The sequence below is a fragment of the Lissotriton vulgaris genome, unplaced genomic scaffold, assembly GCF_964263255.1.
Source record: "Lissotriton vulgaris unplaced genomic scaffold, aLisVul1.2 SCAFFOLD_1472, whole genome shotgun sequence".
In the NCBI taxonomy this organism is placed as follows: Eukaryota; Metazoa; Chordata; class Amphibia; order Caudata; family Salamandridae; genus Lissotriton; species Lissotriton vulgaris.
Window position 1 is genome coordinate 554320 of NW_028252419.1, and position 25046 is coordinate 579365.

At 47.1% G+C, this 25046-nt stretch overlaps 1 protein-coding gene across 1 annotated transcript in view; it reads left to right on the forward strand.

The window, feature by feature from the left end:
- The window catches only part of ALX4 (ALX homeobox 4), a 161628-nt gene that overhangs the window by 121301 nt on the left and 15281 nt on the right, over positions 1-25046 (forward strand). Inside the window, exon 3 of the mRNA XM_086951073.1 lies at positions 22314-22442. Within this exon, the coding sequence (XP_086807199.1) occupies positions 22314-22442 (129 nt within the window). The remainder of the gene's footprint in view (positions 1-22313; positions 22443-25046) is intronic.

The window sequence follows — 25046 nt, forward strand, 5'->3', positions numbered from 1 at the left end:
AAAATATTTATGCCAGCATTAGCAATGAATAAAATGAATGATTAAGAAATTGCCTGATTCACCTGAAACAACATTGTGGCAACAAGCGGGTCATCCACTCAGGGGTACCAGTAGAAACAGGCTCCCAACATATCGCCAACTTGGGAACATCACTAATCGGCTCCACCCTGACCCACATCAACAACACTACGATATTGTCTGCCACTTTCGCGGATGAATGGAAAGTTGCAGAAATTAATACCCTCCTGAAGAAGAACACAGCCAACCAGAATAAACTGAGAAACGTTTGACCCATCTCCCTGCTCCCTTATCCAACCAGAGTGATTGAGAGACATTTACAAACAACTCACAGCTCACCTCAAATTTCACCATTTTCTAGACAACTCTCAATTAGGATTCAGAAAGAACCACATCACCAAAACATCACTCATCATGGCCACCAAAGACATTGAAAATATGCTGGACTGAGAAGAAACAGCAGCCCTCATCCTCCTCAACCTCTGAGTGGCCCACAACACCCTGATCAGAAGACTCCATGCGATTGGCATAGAAGGATCCACTCTCAAATAAATATGTTCCTTCCTCACGGGTAGAACCCAAAGAGTCAGGCTGCCACCCATCTCATCAGAGACCAAGAAACTGATATGCGGTGCCACAGGGATTGTCACTCAGTCCCACTCTTTTTAACATATACATGACACTGCTCATCAACATCGTCCAGTTATAAGACATCACTGTCATTTCCTGCATCAATGACACCCAACTCCTCTTCTCCCTGACAGAGAAGACAAACACCACCAGAACCAACTTCACCAAATGCATGACCATGGTAGCAGACTGGGGGCGAACCAACTGCCTGAAGCTCAGCTCAGACTAGAAGGAAGTACTGAGCTTTTGCAAAAAGTCCTCTCCTTGGAATACCACCTGGTAGCCGTAAGTCAAGGACCAACACCCACGGACCACACAAGAAATCTAGGGATCATACCCAGATAACAAGCTTAACATGACAGCTCAAGTCAACGCGGTGTGCACCTTTTGCTTCCACATCCTACGCATGGTACGAGAGTTCTATAAATGGTTGTCTTAGAACAATAGACGGACCCTCACACAGGCACTCATTACCAGCAGGCTGGATTACAGCAAAACTCTCTATGCTGGAATCTCCAAACAACTTCTACACAGACTCCAGAAAGCAGCCGCTCACACTCGACCTCCCACGTTGCACACTCAACACACCGCACCACAGGAAGCTACTCTGGCTCCCCATTCACAAGTGCAGCTAATTCAAACTTCTCACGCACACTTACAAAGCCCTACACAGCACAGGACCAGAACACTTGATCATCCGAAAACTCACCAACTCACCAGACACCTACGCTCTGCCTCACACTCACTCATACACACTCGCCGCATCCACAAAAGCAAAATCGAAATTTAATCATTTTACTACATCACACCCAAGACATGGTATGACCTCCCTCAAGACTTCAGAGCCTCCCCCTCACTTATTGGGCTCAGCAAGAAGCCAAAGACCTGGTTCTTCATATAAGCATCTTGGGGAATACGCACCTTGCACAAGTACCTAGATACCTTCTTGACTGATTGGTGCGCTATACGAATCAACATAACATAGCATAGCAGACTACAAGTACCACAATGCCAAGAGTGAAACAAATCTAAAAGAGGCTTCACTCAAGCAGCTGCCCTGGGTGTAGAAACTCTGGAAATAAGAAGAAAATTGATTGGCTGGTTTGCAACCGCACAACACTTAAGAGAGATGACCATACCCAATAGTGGCCCTCCCAGGGGAAGCATCTTCTGCGACAAAACACAGTGCACCTCTGCATGCTTACCCTCATCATTTTCAAGAGCAATCTGCTAGACTTGGTGGTCCCTGAACCTGCTTCCAAAGCCCTCCATTATTGTGAAAACACCGTGGTTCATCTGGATTCCATTCTAATTTCAAACAAATCCCCTTTGGGTATATTTGAATCAGCTAAATCAGAAAAACCATTTACATTAGTCTATTGTTCTCAATGCAATAAACTACGAATCAAAAACAGCAACAGCATAAACTGTAGTGTCAGGCTTTGTATTAATAATTCATACAATAACAAGAGAGAAAGGCCGATGCAGTGCTCATACATAGGTGTGATGTCATCAACACTCTTAGAAAGAGTTACACACGTTGTAGAGAGGTGCAAAACAATTCATGAGTGTCACAACAAAAAGTCCAATGGCGCAGATAATCCTTCTACTGGGAGGCAATGAACAGTTCAATTGCAAAGATGCTGCTTCTTTTGTTGGCGGTAATAAAGAGTCCAATGGCACAGATAATTCTTCTTCTTCTGGGGTCAGACAATAGTCCATTGCTTCCTCTATTATAGTAATAAATCATAAAATGGCACAGATAATACTTCTTCTGTAGCAGTAATAAATAGTCCAATGGTAAATATAATGCTTCCTCTGTTGTGGTAATAAATCAGCCGATGGCAGAGGTAATGTTTCTTCTGTAGCTGTAATAAATAATCTGATGGCACAGATAATGCTTCTGCTGTTTCTGTAATAAATAATCTGATAGCACAGATAATGCTTCTGCTGTTTCTGTAATAAATAATCTGATGGCACAGATAATGCTTCTGCTGTAATAAAAAATCTGATGGCACGGATAATGCTTCTTCTGTTGGGGTAATAAATAGTCTGATGGCACAGATAATGCGTCTGCTGTAATAAATATTCTGATGGCACATAATGCTTTTGCTGTTGCAGTAATAAATAGTCTAACGGCACAGATAATGATTCTGCTGTTGTGGTTACAAATAGTCTGGTGACACAAATAATGCTTTTGCTGTTGGACTAATAAATAATCTGATGGCACAGATAATGCTTCTGCTGTTGTGGTAATAAGTAGTTCGTTGGCACAGATAATGCTTCTGGTGTTTGGACTAATAAATAGTCAGATTGCACCGATAATGCTTCTGCTGTTACAGGAAAAAATTGGACGATGACACTGATAATGCTTCTGCTGTTGCGGTAATAAATATTCTGATGGCACAGATAATGCTATTTCTTCTGGTGGCAATAAATAATCCAAGGGAACAGGGATTGCTTCTTCTAGGAGACAATGAACAGTTCAATTGCATAGATGCTGCTGCTTCTGTTGGTGGAGTCCAATGGCACAGATAATGTTTCTTCTTTTGGGGGCAGAAAATAGTGCATTGCCAGAGATAATCCTTCTACTGGGTGGCAATGAACAGTTCAGTTGCATAGATGTTACTCCTATTGGCAGTAAAACAGAGTCCGATGCTACCAATAAAGATTATTTTTCTGGGGGCAAAAAACAGTCCAATAGCACAGATAATCCTTCTGTTGCAGTAATAAATAATCTGATGGCACAGATAATGCTTATGCTATTGCGGTAATAAATAATCTGATGGCACAGATAATACTTCTCCTGTTTCAGTAATAAATAATCTGATGGCACAGATAATGCTTCTGCTGTTGCGGTAATAAATAATCTGATGGCACAGATAATGCTTATGCTATTGCGGTAATAAATAATTTGATGGCACAGATAATGCTTCTGCTGTTGCGGTAATAAATAATCTGATGGCACAGATAATTCTTATGCTATTGCGGTAATAAATAATCTTATGGCACAGATAATGCTTATGCTATTGCAGTAATAAATAATCTGATGGCACAGATAATGCTTCCCCTGTTTCAGTAATAAATAATCTGATGGCACAGATAATGCTTATGCTATTGCGGTAATAAATAATCTTATGGCACAGATAATGCTTATGCTATTGCAGTAATAAATAATCTGATGGCACAGATAATGCTTACGCTATTGCGGTAATAAATAATCTGATGGCACAGATAATGCTTCTCCTGTTTCAGTAATAAATAATCTGATGGCACAGATAATGCTTATGCTATTGCGGTAATAAATAATCTGATGGCACAGATAATGCTTCTCCTGTTTCAGTAATAAATAATCTGATGGCACAGATAATGCTTCTGCTGTTGCGGTAATAAATAATCTGATGGCACAGATAATGCTTATGCTATTGCGGTAATAAATAATCTGATGGCACAGATAATGCTTCTCCTGTTTCAGTAATAAATAATCTGATGGCACAGGTAATGCTACTGCTGTTGCAGTAATAAATAGTCCAATGGCCCAGATAATGCTTCTTCTTCTGGGGACAATAAATACTTCAGTTGAACAGCTATTGCTTCTTCTTCTGGGTGGCAGTGAACAGTCCAATAGGATGGACAATGCTTCTTCTTTTTGCCAATAAATCGCTCAATGGCACTGATAATCCTTCTTCTGGGGGATGGGGGGGCAATAAATAGCCCAATGGCACAGATAATCCTTCCTCTGGTGAGACCACAGGGGGCAAAAAATAGCCCAATGGCCCAGATAATCCTTCTTCTGGGGGGGGGGGGTATAAAGAGCTAGATGGCACACATAATGCCTTTCCTGTTGCTGTAATAAGTAGTCCGATAGCACAAATAGTGCTCCTTCTATTATGGTAATCAATAGTCAATAGCACACAGATAATGCTTGCTCTGTTGCAGTAATAAATAATCTGATGGCACAAACAATGCGTCTCCTTCTGAAGACCAATAAATATTCCAATGGCACAGTTATTGCTTCTTAAATAGGGAACAGTTAATCAAAAGGCGCAGATCATTTCTCGACTTTGGTGGTGCAATAAATTGTCAATATCTCAGATAGAAAGCCAGTCCGCATTTAGTGAACTTGGGCCCCGGAGCACAGAGGAGAATTGTCCCTTTTCGGAACGCACCAACAGGGATGAGGGAATCCAATGTTTGTGTTGCTCTTTTCGACTCCTGCTTTATTACAGGGGACTCAGAAGTCACAAGCCCTCCTCATAGCCAGAGCAGAAGAGTGAATTGTCCATGAGGGATGATGCTGCAGAGGGACCTTTCCACAAATGTGAAGCAACTTTTACTAGTTCCTTAGTACTTCAACATCCTGTGTGGACACAGCAGTATTCTCAGCAGAAGCTTTAGAACCCTTCAATACTACCAGTGCCGCCAATGATAACATTTATTTGACTTATACAGTCTATAGAGGTAGAATTTGTACTTGTAAAGCGCACTTATACCCCAACTGGGGTGTCCTGGCGCTGTAACGCATATCGCTGTGGAACCCCCTCCCGGCTTTTCCCTGTGAAATGTCCACTCCTGGGCACCCCCAAGATGCAGCCAGGCATCCCAGCGCTGTTGGAGCCGTTGTGGAGATTAAGCAAGCTATTGCCCAGAGTCGCAAAATTGGACTCATGATTAGAATAGGCACCGAGGCAAGAATTGTCAGGTCTGAGGAAATTGAGCCCAAGACCCGCTGAGGCGGGAATTGAACCCTGGTCCCGGCCAGACCTCTGCATCAGGGTTTGCCGCTCTAACCATTGAGCCACACTTCTCCACTACCAATGTGTGCATGTATGTGTGTATGAGTGAGTGGGGTTTACCTGGGCGGCAGCAAAGTCTTAACAATCCGTCCATGCCGGATACTGAGATGCAAGCTAAGCAGATGCTCAGGGCGATAAAGCGGGGTTCCAAATGGTGAATTACCAGAAGCTGGCTCTCCAGACTTACCTTACCAGACTTACCTTCTCCAAGGGTAGAGGGCTTCTGAAGGGGATGCTCAGCAAGGCTGACCCAGTTTATGCCTTTCTTATTGTGGAATAGGTGTTTTGGAAGAGGTGCATTTTCAATGAGACTAAGTTCTGCATCAACTTCGACAACTCTTTGAATACTCGGGGTCGAGGGGTCCTGCACCCACTAAGGACAACCAAATTCCCCTCGAGTTTCAAAGGTGGCTGCCAATGGGCCCTCTAGGCAAGGAGGAGGCTTATACAAGGTTGGTACTGTACTATGCACTTACCAGAGTGCCACCTACATCAGGGCACTAGATTGCCCCTACAGTTCTTTCCAGTTCTGCCTGCACTGCCAGGGTAATGACAGATGAGGCACCTTGCGTTCACGACTCAGGCAAATCGTGGGCACTGGTGGTTCTGTTCATGACCCAGGCAGGCCGTGCTAGAAAAATATTGGGGTTCTGCCCAAATCACCCTCCCATACCTGAGCAAGGAACATCAAAAAGATGTACAAGTCAAGAAATTGGTACTGAGGGATCAATCCAACATTTAATTGCACACATGATATAATTAATTATCCTGTAGGTGACAAGTATTTGAAATCATTAATGTACACAAATGTATAATAACATATATACGTGTCAAAGGACAAGGTGGCACACAAAAAGGATTAAATAAAAAGAGCAATTACTATATACCAACACAAAAACTGTACAACCATGTAAAAACCTAGCTAGCATTCATCTCTATGTACAATACTACTTACAATATATATACAACACATCTACAATATATACACAACATATGCAAGAAATGATATACATATATATGTGTACCCTAAAGAAATAAACAAAATTCTCACGTATCCACCCATTAATCTAGGTGGAACATATCAAAAGGTAGGCCTACACACGCCAGAGCTATAACTCCTCTAAGAAATCTATTTATCAAGGCGCATGAAATCAAATACGAATTAAATTGAAATTTTATGGAGACTCCTTATCAGAAAGGTGTCGACGCAGTCGCCGTCGCGTTTCAGCCAGTCGTCTCTTATGGCTTCATCAGGACAAGGGTACCTAAAACTTAGTTCAAAGGGGACAATATCCAATCCCAGGACACGGAACGGATTCCCCTTTCAGTACAACCTCCACGTGCCCCTAAAAGGGGCTACTGGTGCCCACTAAGATGTCGAAAAATTATTTCTGTATGTTTGTTAAGCCAGAGGTGAATAAATCACAGCTTTCCTTCCTCAAACCTTAATCAGGGGAGTTCTAACAGCGTCTCTCCTCACTCGCCGCCGCCGCAAACATCCGCGAAAACGAGCAGCGCTTACCAGAGTGCCACCTACATCAGGGCACTAGATTGCCCCTACAGTCCTTTCCAGTTCTGCCTGCACTGCCAGGGTAATGGCAGATGAGGCACCTTGCGTTCACGACTCAGGCAAATCGTGGGCACTGGTGGTTCTGTTCATGACCCATGCAGACCGTGGGCACTGGTGGTTCTGTATGACCCCGACGGACAGTGGGCAATGGTGGTGGGTATAAAACTCTCAATGGCGCGTGCAGTAGCCAAGGTAGTATGTTTTCAGGTAGAGCATTAATCCCAAGCCTTAGAAAGGACTCATGGGGCTGAGAGCTAAAGTTCTGTCCTTGTGGGACTTGTCAAAAGCATGTGAGGCAAAAGTACTTCCTACATGTCCCACCCAATGGATGAGGGAATGCAGCTACCTCATAGGACACAATAACACCTACAACACACTCCCTACTGTGAATTTAATGTGATGGATGACGCAACCCAAAATGAGGTCCTTCCACTCAACCACATCCATCACATGCCCTCTTGTCTCTGCCCTGCTGGTGCCATTACAGTGAGTGCTGCTCAGCAGGTGGCAACAGCGACGAGGGGTGAGTGATGCCGCGTAAGAGGACATTCGCGCTCTGGATGAAGGTTCTGCATGGAGAAGCGCACATGGGTGTCGCCATCTTCTATTCAAGAACAATGTGTTGTGCAAGGCAACAAGAAGGTTCTCGCGTCAAGCGCCCTCGCTTCACATGAGTGTACTGGAAACAAGAGGAGAGGAAAGAGTGAACAAGGGGACTGCAGGAATGATTTTGTAAGATAGTTCAACACGTTAATGCATCTGCGGCAGACATCTGCAGTCAAACGTGAATGCTCAACAACAACACAATACATTCCCTTGCACACGCTAAACAGTATTTATAACACGTAGGTAATAAAGTGAGAGCAATCTTGATCCGTAACTCAATCTCGTAACACAAATTGCTTATTCTTCACGTGGTCAAATGAAATAAAGTCTTAGCCAACACATGTTTTGTCGCGTTTTGCTACTGTAATACGTGACTTCTTCAGGGCTAAAGTGTCCTCGGCGCAGATCCGTAATTTCGGTTTTAATTCCGTCCTGAAATAGGTTCGAGATACACGGTCCGAAACACGTGTTGGCAAAGACTTTATTTCATTTAACCACTTGAAGAATAAACAATTTGTGTTACGAGATCGAGCTACGGATCAAGATTGCTCTCACTTTGTTACCAACGTGTTATATATACTGTTCAGCGTGTGCAAGGGGTTGGGAAGATCATTTGCAGTTCAAAGCCCTAATGAAAAGAGCACTCACTGCATTATTACCTGCTGTTAAAACCACTCACTGCATTGTAAACTGTTAATAACACTGTTCACTGCATTCTAAACTATTAATAAGAGCGTTCACTGCATTAGAAGCTGTCTATAGCAGACCTCAGCGCATGTTATTCTATTAGTAAGGACACTCACTGCATTATTAACTACTAGTAAGAACACTTACTGCATTGTAAACTATTATGAGCACTGTTCACTGCAGTGTAAACTATTGGAAAGATCACTTGCAGTAAAAAGCCCTAATGAAAAGAGCATTCACTGCATTATTACCTGCCAATAAAACCACCCACTGGAAGAGTGCCTTTCCTGACTCTTCCAGTGCCGAAACGCACGTAGAATACAACAGTGGAACATTATTGTGCCACATTGTTTGTTCATGAAAACGAACACTAAAATCAAAATCAATGTACAATTGTTTGTCATTTAAATGTTGTTTTTAAATCTGACTGTAGACATGACTGGGATAGCATGATTGAATTTCTTTATTACTGAAATGACTATTAATAAAATATATTTTGTACTTATTGAAGATTAATAATTTAGTTGTCTCTTTCTTTTAATTCATTTCTTGTACTTTGCTGACCAATTAATTGTCTTTTGCTCTACAACAGCATTGTTGCCTTAATGATTTACACTGATTCATGTAGCCCTGCCTTAAGGAACGTTCATTTCATTAGCAGGGGCCTCTTTCTTGACATTAATTAACAAGTAAGGCCACTCGCTGCATTGTAAACTATTCATAAGAGAGTTTGCTGGATTGTAAAAAAAAACTACATCTGTAAGATAGCGAGCTGCATGGTGACTTATTAGAATCAGCATGGTCTGCAATGTAAGCTGTTAGAAAGAGTACTTGCTACATAGTTTACTGCTGGTGAGGCCACTTGTATTGTAAACTGCTAGTGAGAGTGCTTACTGCAAATTAAACTATCCGTAAGATCGCTTGCTGCTGAATAGCGAACTAATAGCAAGGATATTCACTGCATTGAAAACTATTAGCAAGAGCGCCCAATGCACTGCAAGTTGATCATCTAAGCACTCAATGCATTGGAAACTGTTGACATTACTCACTGCATTGTAAACTGCTGGTGCGAGAACTCACTGCATTCTAGACTATTGACATGAGAACACACCGCATTGTAAACTGTTGATAGAAGAACTCACTGAATTGTAAACTCTTGGCATGAGATCTCACTGCATTGTAGACTGTTGGCATAAAGACTCGGTGCATAGTAAATTGCTTGTGCGAGAACTCACTACATTGTAAACTATTGGCATGAGAACACACCACATTGTTAACTGTTGATACAAGAACTCACTGAATTGTAAACTCTTGGCATGAGATCTCACTGCATTGTAGACTGTTGGCATGAGGACTCGGTGCATTGTAAACTGCTAGTGCGAGAACTCACTGCATTGTAAACTGCTGGTGCGAGAACTCACTGCATTCTAGACTATTGACATGAGAACACACCGCATTGTAAACTGTTGATAGAAGAACTCACTGAATTGTAAACTCTTGGCATGAGATCTCACTGCATTGTAGACTGTTGGCATAAAGACTCGGTGCATTGTAAATTGCTTGTGCGAGAACTCACTACATTGTAAACTATTGGCATGAGAACACACCACATTGTTAACTGTTGATACAAGAACTCACTGAATTGTAAACTCTTGGCATGAGATCTCACTGCATTGTAGACTGTTGGCATGAGGACTCGGTGCATTGTAAACTGCTGGTGCGAGAACTCACTGCATTGTAAACTGCTGGTGCGAGAACTCACTGCATTCTAGACTATTGACATGAGAACACACCGCATTGTAAACTGTTGATAGAAGAACTCACTGAATTGTAAACTCTTGGCATGAGATCTCACTGCATTGTAGACTGTTGGCATGAGGACTCGGTGCATTGTAAACTGCTGGTGCGAGAACTCACTGCATTGTAAACTATTGGCATGAGAACACACCGCATTGTTAACTGTTGGCATGAAGACTCGGTGCATTGTAAATTGCTTGTGCGAGAACTCACTACATTGTAAACTATTGACATGAGAACACACCGCATTGTTAACTGTTGATACAAGAACTCACTGAATTGTAAACTCTTGGCATGAGATCTCACTGCATTGTAGACTGTTGGCATGAGGACTCGGTGCATTGTAAACTGCTGGTGCGAGAACTCACTGCATTGTAAACTATTGGCATGAGAACACACCACATTGTTAACTGTTGATACAAGAACTCACTGAATTATAAACTCTTGGCATGAGAACTCACTGCATTGTAGACTCTTGGCATGAGGACTCGGTGCATTGTAAACTGCTGGTGTGAGAACTCATTGCATTGTAAACTATTGGCATGAGAACAAATCGCATTGTAAACTGTTGATACAAGAAATCACTGCATTGTAAACTGTTGGCATGATGACTCACTGCATTGTAAATTGTTGGTACGAGAACTCACTGCATTGTAAACTGTTGGCATGATGACTTAGTGTACAATAAATGCCGCCACCCTAACGCACTCAACACCTGCCAGAGCCCCGGCTGCTACCAAGCCACCCCGAGAAGCACCCACGGGCCCTTCACCTGCCGAACCTGCAAGTTCACCTGCCTCTGGACCTGCTCGGCACCAGCCAAGCCGACCCCCAGCAGCAACCACCTGAGGTGCATCCTGCTCAACACCCGCTCCGTCCACAGACACGCCATAGAACTCTGGAGCCTGCTCGACACCACATCTCCAGACGTCGCCTTCCTCACGGAAACCTGGATGAACGCCTCCTCAGCGCCCGACATCGCCATCGCCATCCCGAAGAGCTACAAGATCACCCGGAGGGACCGCTTCAACCAGACTGGAGGAGGCATCGCCATCGTCCACAGAAACACCATCCGCATCACGACCAACACAGACGACACCCTCACAGCCGCCGAACACCTGCACTTCCAGATCCACACCGACCCCAAGACCACCCTCAGAGGCACCCTCATCTACAGACCCCCCCCGGACCCCGCACACACTTCAGCGAAGACATCGCAGACTTCATCAGCCCGCACGCCCTCCCCTCCGCCGACTACATCCTCCTAGGGGACCTCAACTTCCACCTGGAGAACAACAATGACAACAACACCACCACCCTGCTGGACAACCTCGCCAACCTTGTACTCAAGCAACTGGTGACCACCCCCACCCACTATGCCAGACACACGCTTGACCCCGTCTTCTCATCCAGCAAGTACATCTCCTTCAGCCACGCCACCGGACTTCACTGGACAGACCACAGCTGCGTCCACTTCAGCTTCCGAAAGACCACGACCCACCACCACCCACAACAGGTTCCACGCAGGATCTGGAACAGGAACACCTCCAACCAGCTTGCCAAATCCCTGACCCAGATCACCCCCGCCAGATCACCGGACCCCAGCCAAGCAGCCAACAACCTCACACAGTGGATCACCATCTGCACCGATGACCTGGCTCCACTGAAGACTCCCCCCCCCCCCAGCAGACCCGGCAGCAAAAAAGCCCCCTGGTTCACTGCCGAACTCAAGGGCTCCAAGAGGAACTGCCGCACCCTTCAGAAAGCATGGCGCAACGACCCGACTACAGACAACATGACCACTCTCAAGAACGCCACCCGCAAACACCACCAGCTGACCCACACCACCAAGAAGACAGCATTCAAGGTACGACTAGACAACAACGCCCACAACAGCAAGGAACTCTTCAGCATCATCAAAGAGCTCTCCAACCCCAGCGCCGGAAACAACGACATCACTCCCTCGCAAGACCTCTGCAACTCACTCGCCTCGTTCTTCCACAGCAAGATCGCAGACATACACAACAGCTTCAGCACACAGACCACGCACCCTACCACCGAACCGACGCCCCCCACCACCACCCTCCGCGCCTGGACCCCGATCAGCACCGAAGACACCATCCGCACGATGAACACCATCCACTCCGGACCACCAACCGACCCTTGCCCCCACCACGTCTTCAACAAGGCCGACTCCGTCATCGCACCCCATCTCCGGGACATCATCAACTGCTCCTTCAACACCTCCACCTTCCCGGAGAGCTGGAAGCATGCCGAATTCAGCGCCCTACTGAAGAAACCATCAGCGGACCCCACCGACCTCAAAAACTACCGCCCCATCTCGCTCCTCCCTTTTCCTGCCAAAGTCATCGAGAAGACCGTCAAAAGACAGCTTGCCGCCTTCCTCAAGACGAATGAATCCCTCGACCACTCGCAATCCGGTTTCCGAGCCAACCACAGCACCGAGACCGCCCTCATCGCGCCCACTGATGACATCCGAGCCCTACTCGACAACGGGGAAACAGTGGCCCTCATACTCCTGGACCTCTCCGCAACGTTCGACACTGTCTGCCACCACACCCTAGTGCAGCTCCTCAACAACATCGGAATCCAAGAGAAGGCACTGGAAAGGATCATCTCGTTCCTCACCGGAAGAACCCAGAGAGTACGCCTCCCCCCCTTCAGGTCCGAGGCCACCAAAGTCATCTGCGGAGTACCACAAGGATCATCTCTCAGCCCCACCCTCTTCAACATCTACATGAGCCCCCTCGCGGCCATCGCACGCCAACACAACCTCAACATCATCTCCTACGCTGATGACACCCAGCTGATCCTCTCCCTCACCAACGACCCCGCCACTGCCAGTACCAACCTACATGAAGGAATGAAAGACGTAGCCGAGTGGATGAAGAACAGCCGCCTGAAATTGAATTCAGACAAGACGGAAGTCCTCATCCTGGGATCATCACCCTCCGCCTGGGACGACTCCTGGTGTCCCCCAACCCTGGGCAGCGCACCCAAACAACACATCACGCGCGCAACCTGGGCTTCATCCTGGACTTCTCCCTCTCAATGACCAGACAAGTCAACACCGTCTCCTCGTCATGCTTCAACATCCTACGCATGCTCCGAAAGATCTTCCGATGGATCCCCACCGAAACCAGGAAGACGGTCACCCAGGCACTCGTCACCAGCCGACTGGACTACGGAAACACCCTCTACGCCGGAACCACAGCCAAACTGCAGAAAAGACTCCAACGCATCCGGAAAGCCTCAGCACGACTCATCCTGGACATTCCCCGACACAGCCACATCACCGGACACCTGAGAGACCTGCACTGGCTCCCCGTCAGCAAAAGAATCTCGTTCCGACTCCTCACCCACGCACACAAAGTCCTCCACAACCTGGGACCCAGGTACCTCAACAACCGCCTGACCTTCTACACTCCCACCCGCCAGCTACGATCGACCAGCCTCACCCCCGCCTACGTTCCACGCATCCGAAGAGCCGCAACGGGAGGAAGATCCTTCTCCTACCTGGCAGCCAAGACTTGGAACTCCCTCCCCACCCACCTCCGCCTGACCTCAGACCACCTCTCCTTCAGGAAGCAACTCAAGACCTGGCTGTTCGAGCAGTAGCGGACCCCCCCTACCCAAAGCGCCTTGAGACCCTCCAGGTGATTAGAGCGCTATACAAATGTTATGATTGATTGATTGATTGAAACTGTTGGCCTGAGGACTCAGTGGGTTGTAAACCTTTCGTATGAGAAATCAGTGCATTGTAAACTATTGGCATGAGAACTCAGTGCATGGTAAACTGTTGGCATGAGGACTCACTGCATTTTAAACTCTTGGCATGAGGACTCACTGCATTGTAAATTCTTGGTATGAGGACTCAGTGGGTTGTCACCTCTTGGCATGAGGACGCAGTGCATGGTAACCTCTTAGCATGAGGACTCAGTGCATTGTAAACTCTTGGCATGAGGACTCAGTGGGTTGTAAACACTTAGCATGATGACTCACTGCATTGTACACTCTTTGTCAAGACGACTTAGTGCATTGTAAGCTGGTGGCATGAGGACTCAGTGGGTAGTAAACTCTTGGCATGAGAACTCACTGCATTGTAAACTCTTGGCATGAGGACTCAGTGCATTGTAAACTGTTGGCATGAGGACTCAGTGGGTTGTAAACTCTCAGCATGATGACTCACTGCATTGTACTCTGTTTGTCATGAGGACTTAGTGCATTGTAAACTGTTGGCATGAGGACTCAGTGGGTTGTAAACTCTTGGCATGAGGACTCAGTGCATTGTAAACTGTTGGCATGATGACTCAGTAGGTTGTAAACTCTTAGCATGAGGACTCACTGTGTTGTAAACTGTTGGCATGAGGACTCATGCCAAGGGTTGTAAATTCTTAGCATGAAGACTCACTGCATTGTAAACTCTTGGCATGAGGACTCAGTGCATTGTTAACTCTTAGCATGATGACTCACTGCATTGTACACTGTTTGCCATGAGGACTTAGTGCATTGTAAACTATTGACATGACGACTCAGTGGGTAGTAAACTCTTGGCATGAGGACTCAGTGGGTTGTAAACTCTTACCATGAGGACTCACTGTATTGTAAACTCTTGGCATGAGGACTCAGTGCATTGTTAACTCTTGGCATGAGGACTCACTGCATTGTTAACTCTTGGCATGAGGACTCACTGCATTGTAAACTGCTGGCATGAGGACTCAGTGGGTTGCAAGTACCCTCGACATGACTGCAGTCTGTTTATAAACCCCTTTATCTTATGTAGTGTCTGACGACAGCACCAATGCGCATTTATCGCACTGTCGGGTTTGAGGTATGGTAGCCCCCCACCCCGTCTGGTAAATGCCCTCCCCATCCACTTCAATCTCCCTCATTGTTAAGCAGTTTGCAGGTGTTGCCCCCTACACATCTTACAACAAGTGTTCTATCGAATGGTGATAGCGTGGTGGCCATAGCAACAACATGTCACGTACATAGGTCATTGCGGCGATGGCTGGGTCCATTTAGATATGGTGGTGATGTGATGATTCTAGATGGTCCCAAACTTGTATTCTAGATACATATGTACAGTGCCGTGTGCTCCATAGTAAGGAGCGCTGGGTGTCGTGGTTCCATATTGCGATTCTTCTATTACTGCGGTATCCGATCTGCGACACCACCGGGCGGGGGGAAGGGGGGGGGGGGGTTTACTGCAGGTGCCCCGGCACCCCATAAATCACTCGTCTGTCATCACCACCACCCTCCTTGACAAGAGGCTCTTCGAGTGTTAAAGGATGATTCGGTACAAATCCACCGTGTCCAATGCAAAGCAGAGCCCCCTGCTCCCCCCTCAATGGAACAAACCAAGCGCTCGCGCCGCCCTGAGCCCCACAAATACCTTCGAGCCCTTTCATGTGTCCCCACAGACTGACCCCCACTTAGAGCTTCAAAGATGGCGGCGCTGCCCCTCGCCCCCGGCAGCTGGCTCTCATTGCCCCGGGCCTCGCCGAGGCGGGGGGCTCAGCCTCCTGCCTACTTCCCGGTCCACGGGGAGAGCGCGGAGCCGAGGCCCTCCATCACCCTCCGTGACACCCGGCCCCCTGGGACCAGCACCTGTCAACAGCACAGTGACGTCATGAGATGGCTAGGAGATGGCTCCCGTCCCCAGTGACATGGCTGCTGGAGCTGGTTAAACTATCGCGAGATCTTCAGTGACCCCATAGTGAGCGAGGGATTCAAGGGGTCACCTGCGGTCACCTCTGCTCACAGGGATGGTTTGATGGATATGGCTGATCAAACGCCCGAAGCAGATCAGATACCCTGTCTCGTTGATTTATTGATGCGAAAGCAGCAGTCGTATAAGAAACCCATTGGATATTTGTAAGCTTGTTTCTGATTCGACAATAGTCTATATGTCAGACTACTCAGTGGCTTCCTTGTGAACCCCAGGTGTTTCCACTGGAGGCGGACAGTGCATTTGAATTCGGATTTATATTCATTAAGACACACAACTCTCAGAGTTTACAACAATATCCCAAACGTTTTACCCAGTTTTAACTTACAATTTATGAGCAAAAACACTGACGTAAGTGTGTAAACCGTGTGTTAAAGTGTGATAACGTTTACGTAACGCGCCCCATAGTTTCATGAACTGCAGAAGGAGGGAGGAAAAAAAAGAAAAACAAGTGCATTTGGACTATGAACCTGCCTTAAACTGGCGAGTGTGCTAAGCAGCAGAAACTCTGCAGCTCCATGGTAGGGTTGGCTATCACATGGAAATATGCCATTTTCATAGATTCCTGTGCCTAGCTCATGCGATTCTTGTGAATCTGAAGAACAGAGTAGGCTGATGATGACGGTGGTGGCATACATTTGTGAACATGCCCTTTACTTTAAGAACAGACGGGCAGTGGTATCAGGACGTTTGATTTTCTTCTGCCTAAATCTCAAATGTTGATTCACTGAACGAGGCCCTCCGAGCTTTTCCAACAGCAAACTTTCACTACTTGCTGTGGTAAATCTAGCGAGTAGATGGAACTTTCCAAATGTTCTGGTCAAGGAGGCAGTAAAAGGATACTCCCAGCAGTGTGGCAAATGGAAGTATTGGAGACACCCTCTCGCACCCTCGGTTTCAGGGCAAGGGGCAATATCGCCGCCTTTGTGGGACTTTTTCCCGCTAAAGCGGCGATAATTTTATCAGTTGGGTAGCAGAAAACTGGGAATCCCCTTGCCCTATAAATATTGCTGACATGCAAAGTGGGCCCCAAACCGCCCGCTATCGCCTGCAAGCTGTCGCTAACTGATGTTAGCGACAGCTTGCAAATAGGGCGATAAAATTATCGCCGCTTTAGCAGGAAAAAGTCCCACAAAGGCGGCGATATTGCCCTTGATAATATGCCCCCAAATCTCTCAGACTGTAGCTGTCCACCTACAGTTGCCCTACTTGGAGAGTATGTCGTGGCGTCACTGTGACCCTCTAGGTTTTCCCACGACATACTCTCCAAGTAGGGCAACTGTAGGTGGACAGCTACAGTCTGAGAGATTTGGGGGCATATTATCAAGGGCAATAGCGGGCGGTTTGGGGCCCACTTTGCATGTCAGCGATATTTATCGCTAATTACATGAAAAGTGGGTGTACCCAACCTGATAGCGCCTAAAAGCAGTCGCTAAAACAGCTATCACCTATTAGCAAGGCAGGCTGTGCGATTAAAAAAGTTGCGCTAAGCGCAAATATCGCCAGAACCTAAAGCCTGCTCAGACCATGACTTAACCTGTTTTCCAATGGGAGGTGGATAATCAGGTTAAGTCCCCATTAGCGTTAATACCTGAATATCGCTGTATTCTCAGCGATATTCACGAATTTCGCCTCTATCGCTGGATATTTTATCGCATTAGAGATAAACGTTGCTAATAGCACGTTATCTCTGCGATAATATCCGGCGATAGAAAAAAATGCACTAAGCGCATTTAGCGATAAATACCGCTATTTGTTGCTAATATGCCCCCTAGTCTTTATTTTAGTTCTTTGGAGTCATTGTATGCCCCACCTGGATGTCTTCACTCCATCGAAGTTCTCCTCTCGTCCATCTCTTCCACCTACTCCAAGTAACTCCTGAAAAGTAATTTATTTGACATCTTCTGATCCCAGTCTCTCCCTTTTATGCTCTTCTCTTTCCTGGCTGCTCGATATCGATGATTAAAAGGTAAAAACAAACTCAAAACTTGATAAATTCCCTATGTTGTGCTCAATGCAGATGTTTATGATCTTAGCATTCTGATGGCCACTAAATAAATGGAATGTGATCAGAAGAGTAAAAATATAGATTACTTACGGCACACAACACAAACTGAGTGGTTTCTGGTACTTACATAGGCGTTAGTCCCCACCTCAAGGTTCTCATTATATCAGCCTTGGAAAGATGTTGGGCAGAGCAAGTCCTAATGCTATTAAAACGTGTGCCCTGTAGATTCACCACGAATGCCCAGGACCCTAAAAATGAAATGAAAAGCTCAGAATGGGCAAGCCAGTGGGTGATCAGCTTAGCGGACCTGTGATCTTAAGAAGTACCATAAAGGCACCAGCGGGCAGTTCAACGCAGCAAGCTTCCTGACACCATGAACTGTGCGCCTATCTGTCTCTCACGCTTATACATCAATAAAGCGCTATGTGCAGGCCTGGACTGGCCGTAGCCGGCACTGGGCCCTAGCATGGTAACCAGGCATCTCTGGTTGTGACGCACGACATGGAAACAGCTCCCACGCAGGATGAAAACGGAGACAACACACTTCCAACCCCACACCCTGCATGTGTACCAGGCTACTCACCTGGGCAAGCGCTTCAGCGCCCCACACAGGGCAGTAAACGCTATATGTTACTATAAAATGCAAATCTCCACTACAGGTGCTACACGCACTGAGCTATCTTTCCAGCATATGATGCGCGAGATGCCTGCAGGGGCACGCCACGTGCAGAGCCGGAGGTGCATTGTACAGCAGTGCGTTAATAGCAGTACTGGTAAGATTACGGTCTAGATGCCAGGTGGTGCCAGGTGGATCAGGCAGTGCCTGTCTCCTGTAGGGTGAGGTGGGTGGGACCCGAGGCCCCTGCAATGCTGACTTCTACCAGGCAGGCCGTAATGCCGACGCCAGAGCGCGCCTGGATTCTAGCTCGAGGCGCCTTGATGCCTCTCACGAGACTTCAAGGAGACTCGAGACACATGTGGACATCTGGGGCCTGATTCAGCAAACTCGCTGCCATCCTAAGATATTGCAAAACTGGCACTTGAGGGTGTAAGGCGCCCGGAGTCACAGAATCACGATTTATGACATCAACACTCACAGGCTTTATGAACAAGGACAAACTCATAATTTAGAGAAGGCCGTGGGGTGACCACAGAGTGTGGGGTGCAAACCAGCAAAGCGTCCCTGTGGTTAGTCACAGAAATACCAAAGCTGTTTATCACCTGATTCCACGGGTGAATCTGCTTTTCAGAAGGGATGAAGCAACTGTGGAAATGCACAGATATCTTTCTGAGGCAAAAGGGAATGCATTTCATCCCACTAAAATTTTTTTCACACATGGAAGAAAAAACATTTAAAAGTTACAAGTATATATTGCATACCTGTGTTATACTCCCCCCCCCCGCACCCCCTCCTGCTGTTAAAACACATGTGTCCTATGCTGGAAGGAGCGCAGGCAGTCAAACATATGATGTATCGATTTTTCGCAAACCAGGCTCAGCAGGCGAATGACGCAGATTTCTACGGTTCTTAAAATGTGCTGAAATCAGAAGAGAAACGATGGAAATCTACACATTTGATAGTGTTCTGTTTTTCACCCTACTACATCACACTTACACCTGTGCCCTATCTATAGGTAGACAACGCTCATGAGTAAGTAATGCTGAACTATGCATTTAAACATGAAAATATTTTTTTCATAAAATATGGGCATGTTAGACGAACATTTCCACCATTTTGGCACAAAGGATTCCATCTCATTTCTGAGTAAATGTAAATGTGTTAATAAGGTGGGAGAATATTTGGAGATGTTGGCCAACACACAAGAAAGTTGACTCTGTGGGTTTGTAAACACTCTGCCCCTCCCCCGGTATACATGTGTCCTCACACCAACACTAGGGGGCATATTTATAGAGCAATCACGCAGCGAAGTCACCTGGCTGCGCTGCCCGGTGTGTTTGGGTCAGGGCAGGATCCACCTTACTTAACAGTAGACGGCACATTCCTGTTGTTGTTCTTGCAATGGTGCACAATGTGCCACCTAGCACCATGGTGCAAGGGTGCCTGCGTTGTAAGCAGGAGTGTTTTTGTGGAGAAAGAAGCACCTTCCTGCACAAAAATAATCCCCTTTAACCCCTTCTGTGCTGATGACGAGCCCAGGCTCGTCATACAGCACGGTGCTCGTGTGCTGGTGATGAGCCTGGGCTCGTCATGAGCCGTGGAACGCTCACACGGGGGGATAATTCCCCCGCTGTGCTGAGCGTTCCATTGCGCTGGCGGGCTCATGACGAGCCCAGGCTCGTCACCAACACACGAGCACCGTGCTGCATGACGAGCCTGGGCTCGTCATCAGCACCGCGGCGCAGTGCGCGACCCCCCTTCCCCCCGCGCCGCGGGGGAATTAGCCCCGCGGCGAAGGGGTAAAAGAAGAAGCAACGAGGAAAAACAAAACAATTTGTACCACACCTGAGGAGTCGAACAATTTTGGTGCATTACAGGCTCTACCACTTCTGGTAAATCAGCGAACGCATCAAAACACCCGCACATCACCCATGGAACGCCTCCCTGGGGCAGCGTAAGGTAGACAGCGATCAGCATTGGGTTGCATCACTCTGGATTCATCAAGGTGGCTATTCGTGGCTTGATAAATCATACTTAAGAGTTGCGTCACTCTTATGCCCTGTTGCGTGGCACAAGGGTGACGCAACTCTTTTAAAAAATTGCTACTAAGTGTACAACTGTTGTAAATGTGTAGACGTGCGCTCCATCTGAAAATCCCGATTCTAGTATTCATTAGCCGGGAAAAAAAATCAGAATATTGTTACTGTAGGAATACTGTTCGAGTTGGCCCAGTCTAGTGGCCCCTGCAACAATGCAGGACCTTTTCGACATAAGAGCTCCTGCCTACCTGACAGCAGCACTTTCAACAAACTTCTAAGGCCATCTGACGCTGTGTCTTGTCATCAACTCGGCATTTCTACTGTATTTCAGAAACAAACTGCCAATGGTAGGATTTCATCTAAAATATAATATAAACATGAATCAATTGCCCTGATGCACAGGGAGCTTCTGCCATGTTTTTCTTGCTGTTGTCCATCTTTGCTCTGGTCAGGAGAAATATGGGCCAGAAAGTAATGGCCTAAAAAGGCCCATGATATGACCTGATTTCTGATGCTTTGACCCAGTGGCTCTGAAGCGGATAGGTGGCGAGGGCATACGTTTTCAGCAGCAGAGGTATCTGGGGATCCACCTGTGGAATCCTACCGACTCCTCTAACTTTACATTTTAGGGCGAGGGGGTCCCGCAGATTGACATCAGGGCTTCAGCTCTGGCAGACTTTCAATGCGGGCCTTAATCATTCATAAATGGATGAGGCATGTAAATGTGTGTAAATGTAAATGTATGTATACTTGTAAAGCGCACTATCACCTTTCAGGCATCCTGGCGCTGTATACCGCTGTGGAACCCGTCCTGGCTTTTCCCTGTGGGATGCCCCCTACTGGGCACCCCCAAGGTGAGGCCAGGCATCCTAGCGCTGTTGAGGTCGTTGTGGAGATTAAGCAAGCTATTGCCCAGAGTTGCAGAGTGGGACCCATGGTTAGAGTGGGCACCGAGGCGAGAATTATCGAGTCCGTGGACATTGAGCCCAAGACCCTGCCGCGTCGGGAATTGAACCCTGGTTCCGGGCCAGACCTCTGCATCAGGGTCTGCTGCTCTAACCAGTGAGCCACACTTCTCCATGTATTCCACAAAACATTAATGCAAGGCACCTGGGCATTGGCACCGACTATCCCTTTCCTTAATTCTCTGCTGGGAACCCATTTCCACTTCACCCCCATCAGCTTTGGTCTTTCTTCCCCTTGCTGAGTATGGATTCCTCCTGTCCTCTGCAGGAGTAAACCTCCAACTGTTTTGACGAGGTGAAACTCCCTGCAAAAGGTTTGGGGACAGACACAAACTTGAGGGGTTTCCTCCGGCTGCTGCAGAAGCCTCAGTCCAGAAATAGTCTAACATCACCCCCAGGACATGTATGTACCCGCACTAAAAGTAATGCCCCATAGATTTCATTTTGTACATCAGAACATCCATTTACAAGCTCAGCAACAAAAACTTACCTCGCATGTTGCACTCGTAAAGTATGCTATCTGGACACCCAAAGGCCGCGTAGATGTGCAAAGATCTGTGTGAAATGCATGCATTAAACTCTCGTGTTTAGGTCTGGCTACAGAAAGCTTCAGCTGTTCCCAGAGGTTAAAATGTGTACTGTAAGCCTAGCAAGGGGTAGGAGACACTGAATTCCTGGGCGAGGGAGGGAGGCTGACCTCAAGGCAGCTTTCAATCCTACAAATCAAATTAAACATATGACTAGTATTAGTATTTTCTATTTAATCTCTAGCATGAGTACACCTGCCGCTGCTATGGTTTTGACAGCACCTCTCTTTACCCCCCAGGTGTGGTTCCAGAACCGAAGGGCCAAGTGGCGGAAGCGGGAGCGCTTCGGGCAGATGCAGCAGGTGCGGACGCACTTCTCCAGCGCCTACGAGATGCCGATCCTCACCCGGCCTGAGAACTATGCACAGGTAAGGCCCTCTTTGAGCTGCGCATGCACGAACAGATGGGCCAAGATCACACAGCTCAGTGTGAAGGGGACGCGGGGCGCCAGGAAGTGAGCTTGGAGAAGGAAGGTAACGAATAGAGGGGCATATTACCAACGAGTTGCAATATTTATCGCTAACGAGGCTTTGCAACGATTTTTTTATCGCTAAGCATCGCCGGAAATTATCGCTGAGATAACTTGCTATTAGCATCGTTTATCTCAGAAGTGATAAAAATCCTCACGCTAACTGCCAAATAAGAGATTATCACTGAAAAACCAATGATAATCTCTCGAAGTTTGGTGTTAGCTTGATGATAGGGGCTCACAAACTTAGCCATGATATCCACCTTCCATAGGATATCATGGCTAAGTCAGGAAAATACCAGGTGTAAAAAAAAAACAGCGCTAACCGCGGTTAGCGCTGCTTTTTTTTATCACTAACAAGGTTAGCGATATCCTTGATAATAGGAGAAATGTCGCTTAACAACATTTCTCCTATTATTTTTCTCTGGAACGCCCCCTTTGCATCTCATTAGAGATGCAAGGGGAAGCGTAGAGAAAAAGGTTGATAACATGTGAATTTGCGTGTTAGCACCCTGTTGCTGATAGGGAGATAATTTTATCTCCGCTTTCTTGCCTTTTAATTCCAAAAAAGCAGAGATAAATCCCTTGATAATATTCCCCAGAGACAGGAAAGAAGGATGAGAGAGAACGAGGGGGGCGACCAAGGATGTAAAAAAGTGAAACAGGAAGGGCTACAGAAAGGTAGGGTAGCATTAAGAGAATGCAAAATGAATGGAATGCAAAAAGGGAAAGGAGGAAGAAGGTGAAAAAGGGAGAAGGAAAAGGAAGGAGAAAAGAACTGCTGAACAAAGTATACACAAGAAAATAGCACTCCAACTAAAAAGGAAATGCATACAGAAAAAAATAAAGTAAACATAAACAAGAGCTGAGCAGAGAACGTGAGCTGGAAGTAAATATACAGGGGAAAACTAAGAATACAAACAAGATAGAAGGAAAGCAAAACAACGAAACTTAGTGAAAACGAGGGAGAGAATTTGAGAAATGACTAAAGGCAGGAAGGAAAGAGAGGACAACAACTACAGAAAGATACATAGATCACGAGAAAGGAGAGAAGAAATCAATAGTGAAACAGAACAAGGAAGCAAGACTGAAAGAAGGGGCTGGAGAGGGGCAGGAACAAGAGAATGTAGCTGGAAGTGCACAAGACGACAGAGGTCAAAGGGCACTGTCGTCCCTGCCCCTCCCCTTGCTTCGTGAAACACGCCAGGAGGAGGAGGGAAGCACCCCAGCTCCGCGGCTCGCGGGGGAGGCCGACAAGGTGTACGATGGAATCCGGGGCAGGAGGCAGGAGGCCGGTGAGCTCCAGATGAGAGGGCTGCTGTTCCAGGCTGGAATTCAGGGGCAGCCCCCACCGCGCACATCTGGAGGCCGCTGCTGCATTCTTCTGTCTCCAGACTTCAACACCTCTCTCTGGGGAAGCATCTCTGGCCAGCAGCAGGGCCCTCACTTTCACTGACTCCACCCCCCAAACATGGGGATAAACACACGGGGGCACGTGGAGAGAAGCTGAACTGCAGAATGTGCTCATCCCCCAAATAAACACCCAGCCCTGCCTTTCCTTTTAAAACATCGCATCTACTATCTGTGTTGCTGCATCCCCCCTCCCCAGGCTCCCCTGCCCTCCCCCAAACCCCCAAGCACAGACGCTGAGCCCCACACACATCACGAGACTCACTTCGGCGCCTCCTCGCACCCGCTGCAGCAAGTCTCGAAGATGACGTGGCCTTAAATGTGGGGGATCAAGTCAGGGTGGGACGAGATTGGGTGATGCAGATAGACCACCTTGTCCCTTTGGTGAGCCTGAAAGTGGCTTGCAGAACTCTCTTCATTGGTGCCAGGAGGGGGCGGGAAATAAGAAACTGAGGGATGGAATGCTTGGATCTTCCTGCCACTAGAAACCTTCATTTCTGCCCTCTGCTTTCTCGCCCCCCATGCCAATCTAAACAATCAGGCATGGTTCCACTGCTACTGAAGACACATTTCAGCCATATACACACACCACTGCCACTTTAGACAGAGGCCAGCCATATGCACACCAGCCACGGTTCCACTGCCACTGTAGACAGAGGCCAGCCATATGCACACCAGCAGGGCTTTAGTCGGGGTACCACACGGGTGGATGGCATCCCCCCACTTATTTTACGGAGAGCTCGATAACACGGAGCAAATGGAGCCATACATTCACTCTTTGGCCTCTCTGGGGCGAGATCGGAGCCAATTCAAACGCTGCTCACGCACTGGCTTCTCTGATGCAATCACATGTAAGGGGTGAGCGAGGGGAGCCAAGCAGTCTGATGGCGCAAGCCACCTTTCGTGACGTCACTACCTGTTGTGACGTCAGCGTCCCCCCACTTCTTTTTTTTTTAGGACTTGTGCCCTGCACACTGGCCTTGGTACCACTGACAATCTAGATTCAGTGCAGCCATATTCACTTCAGCCATGGTTCCCCTGCCACTCTGACACAGGCCAGCCATATACACATCAGTCACAGTCCCACGGCCAC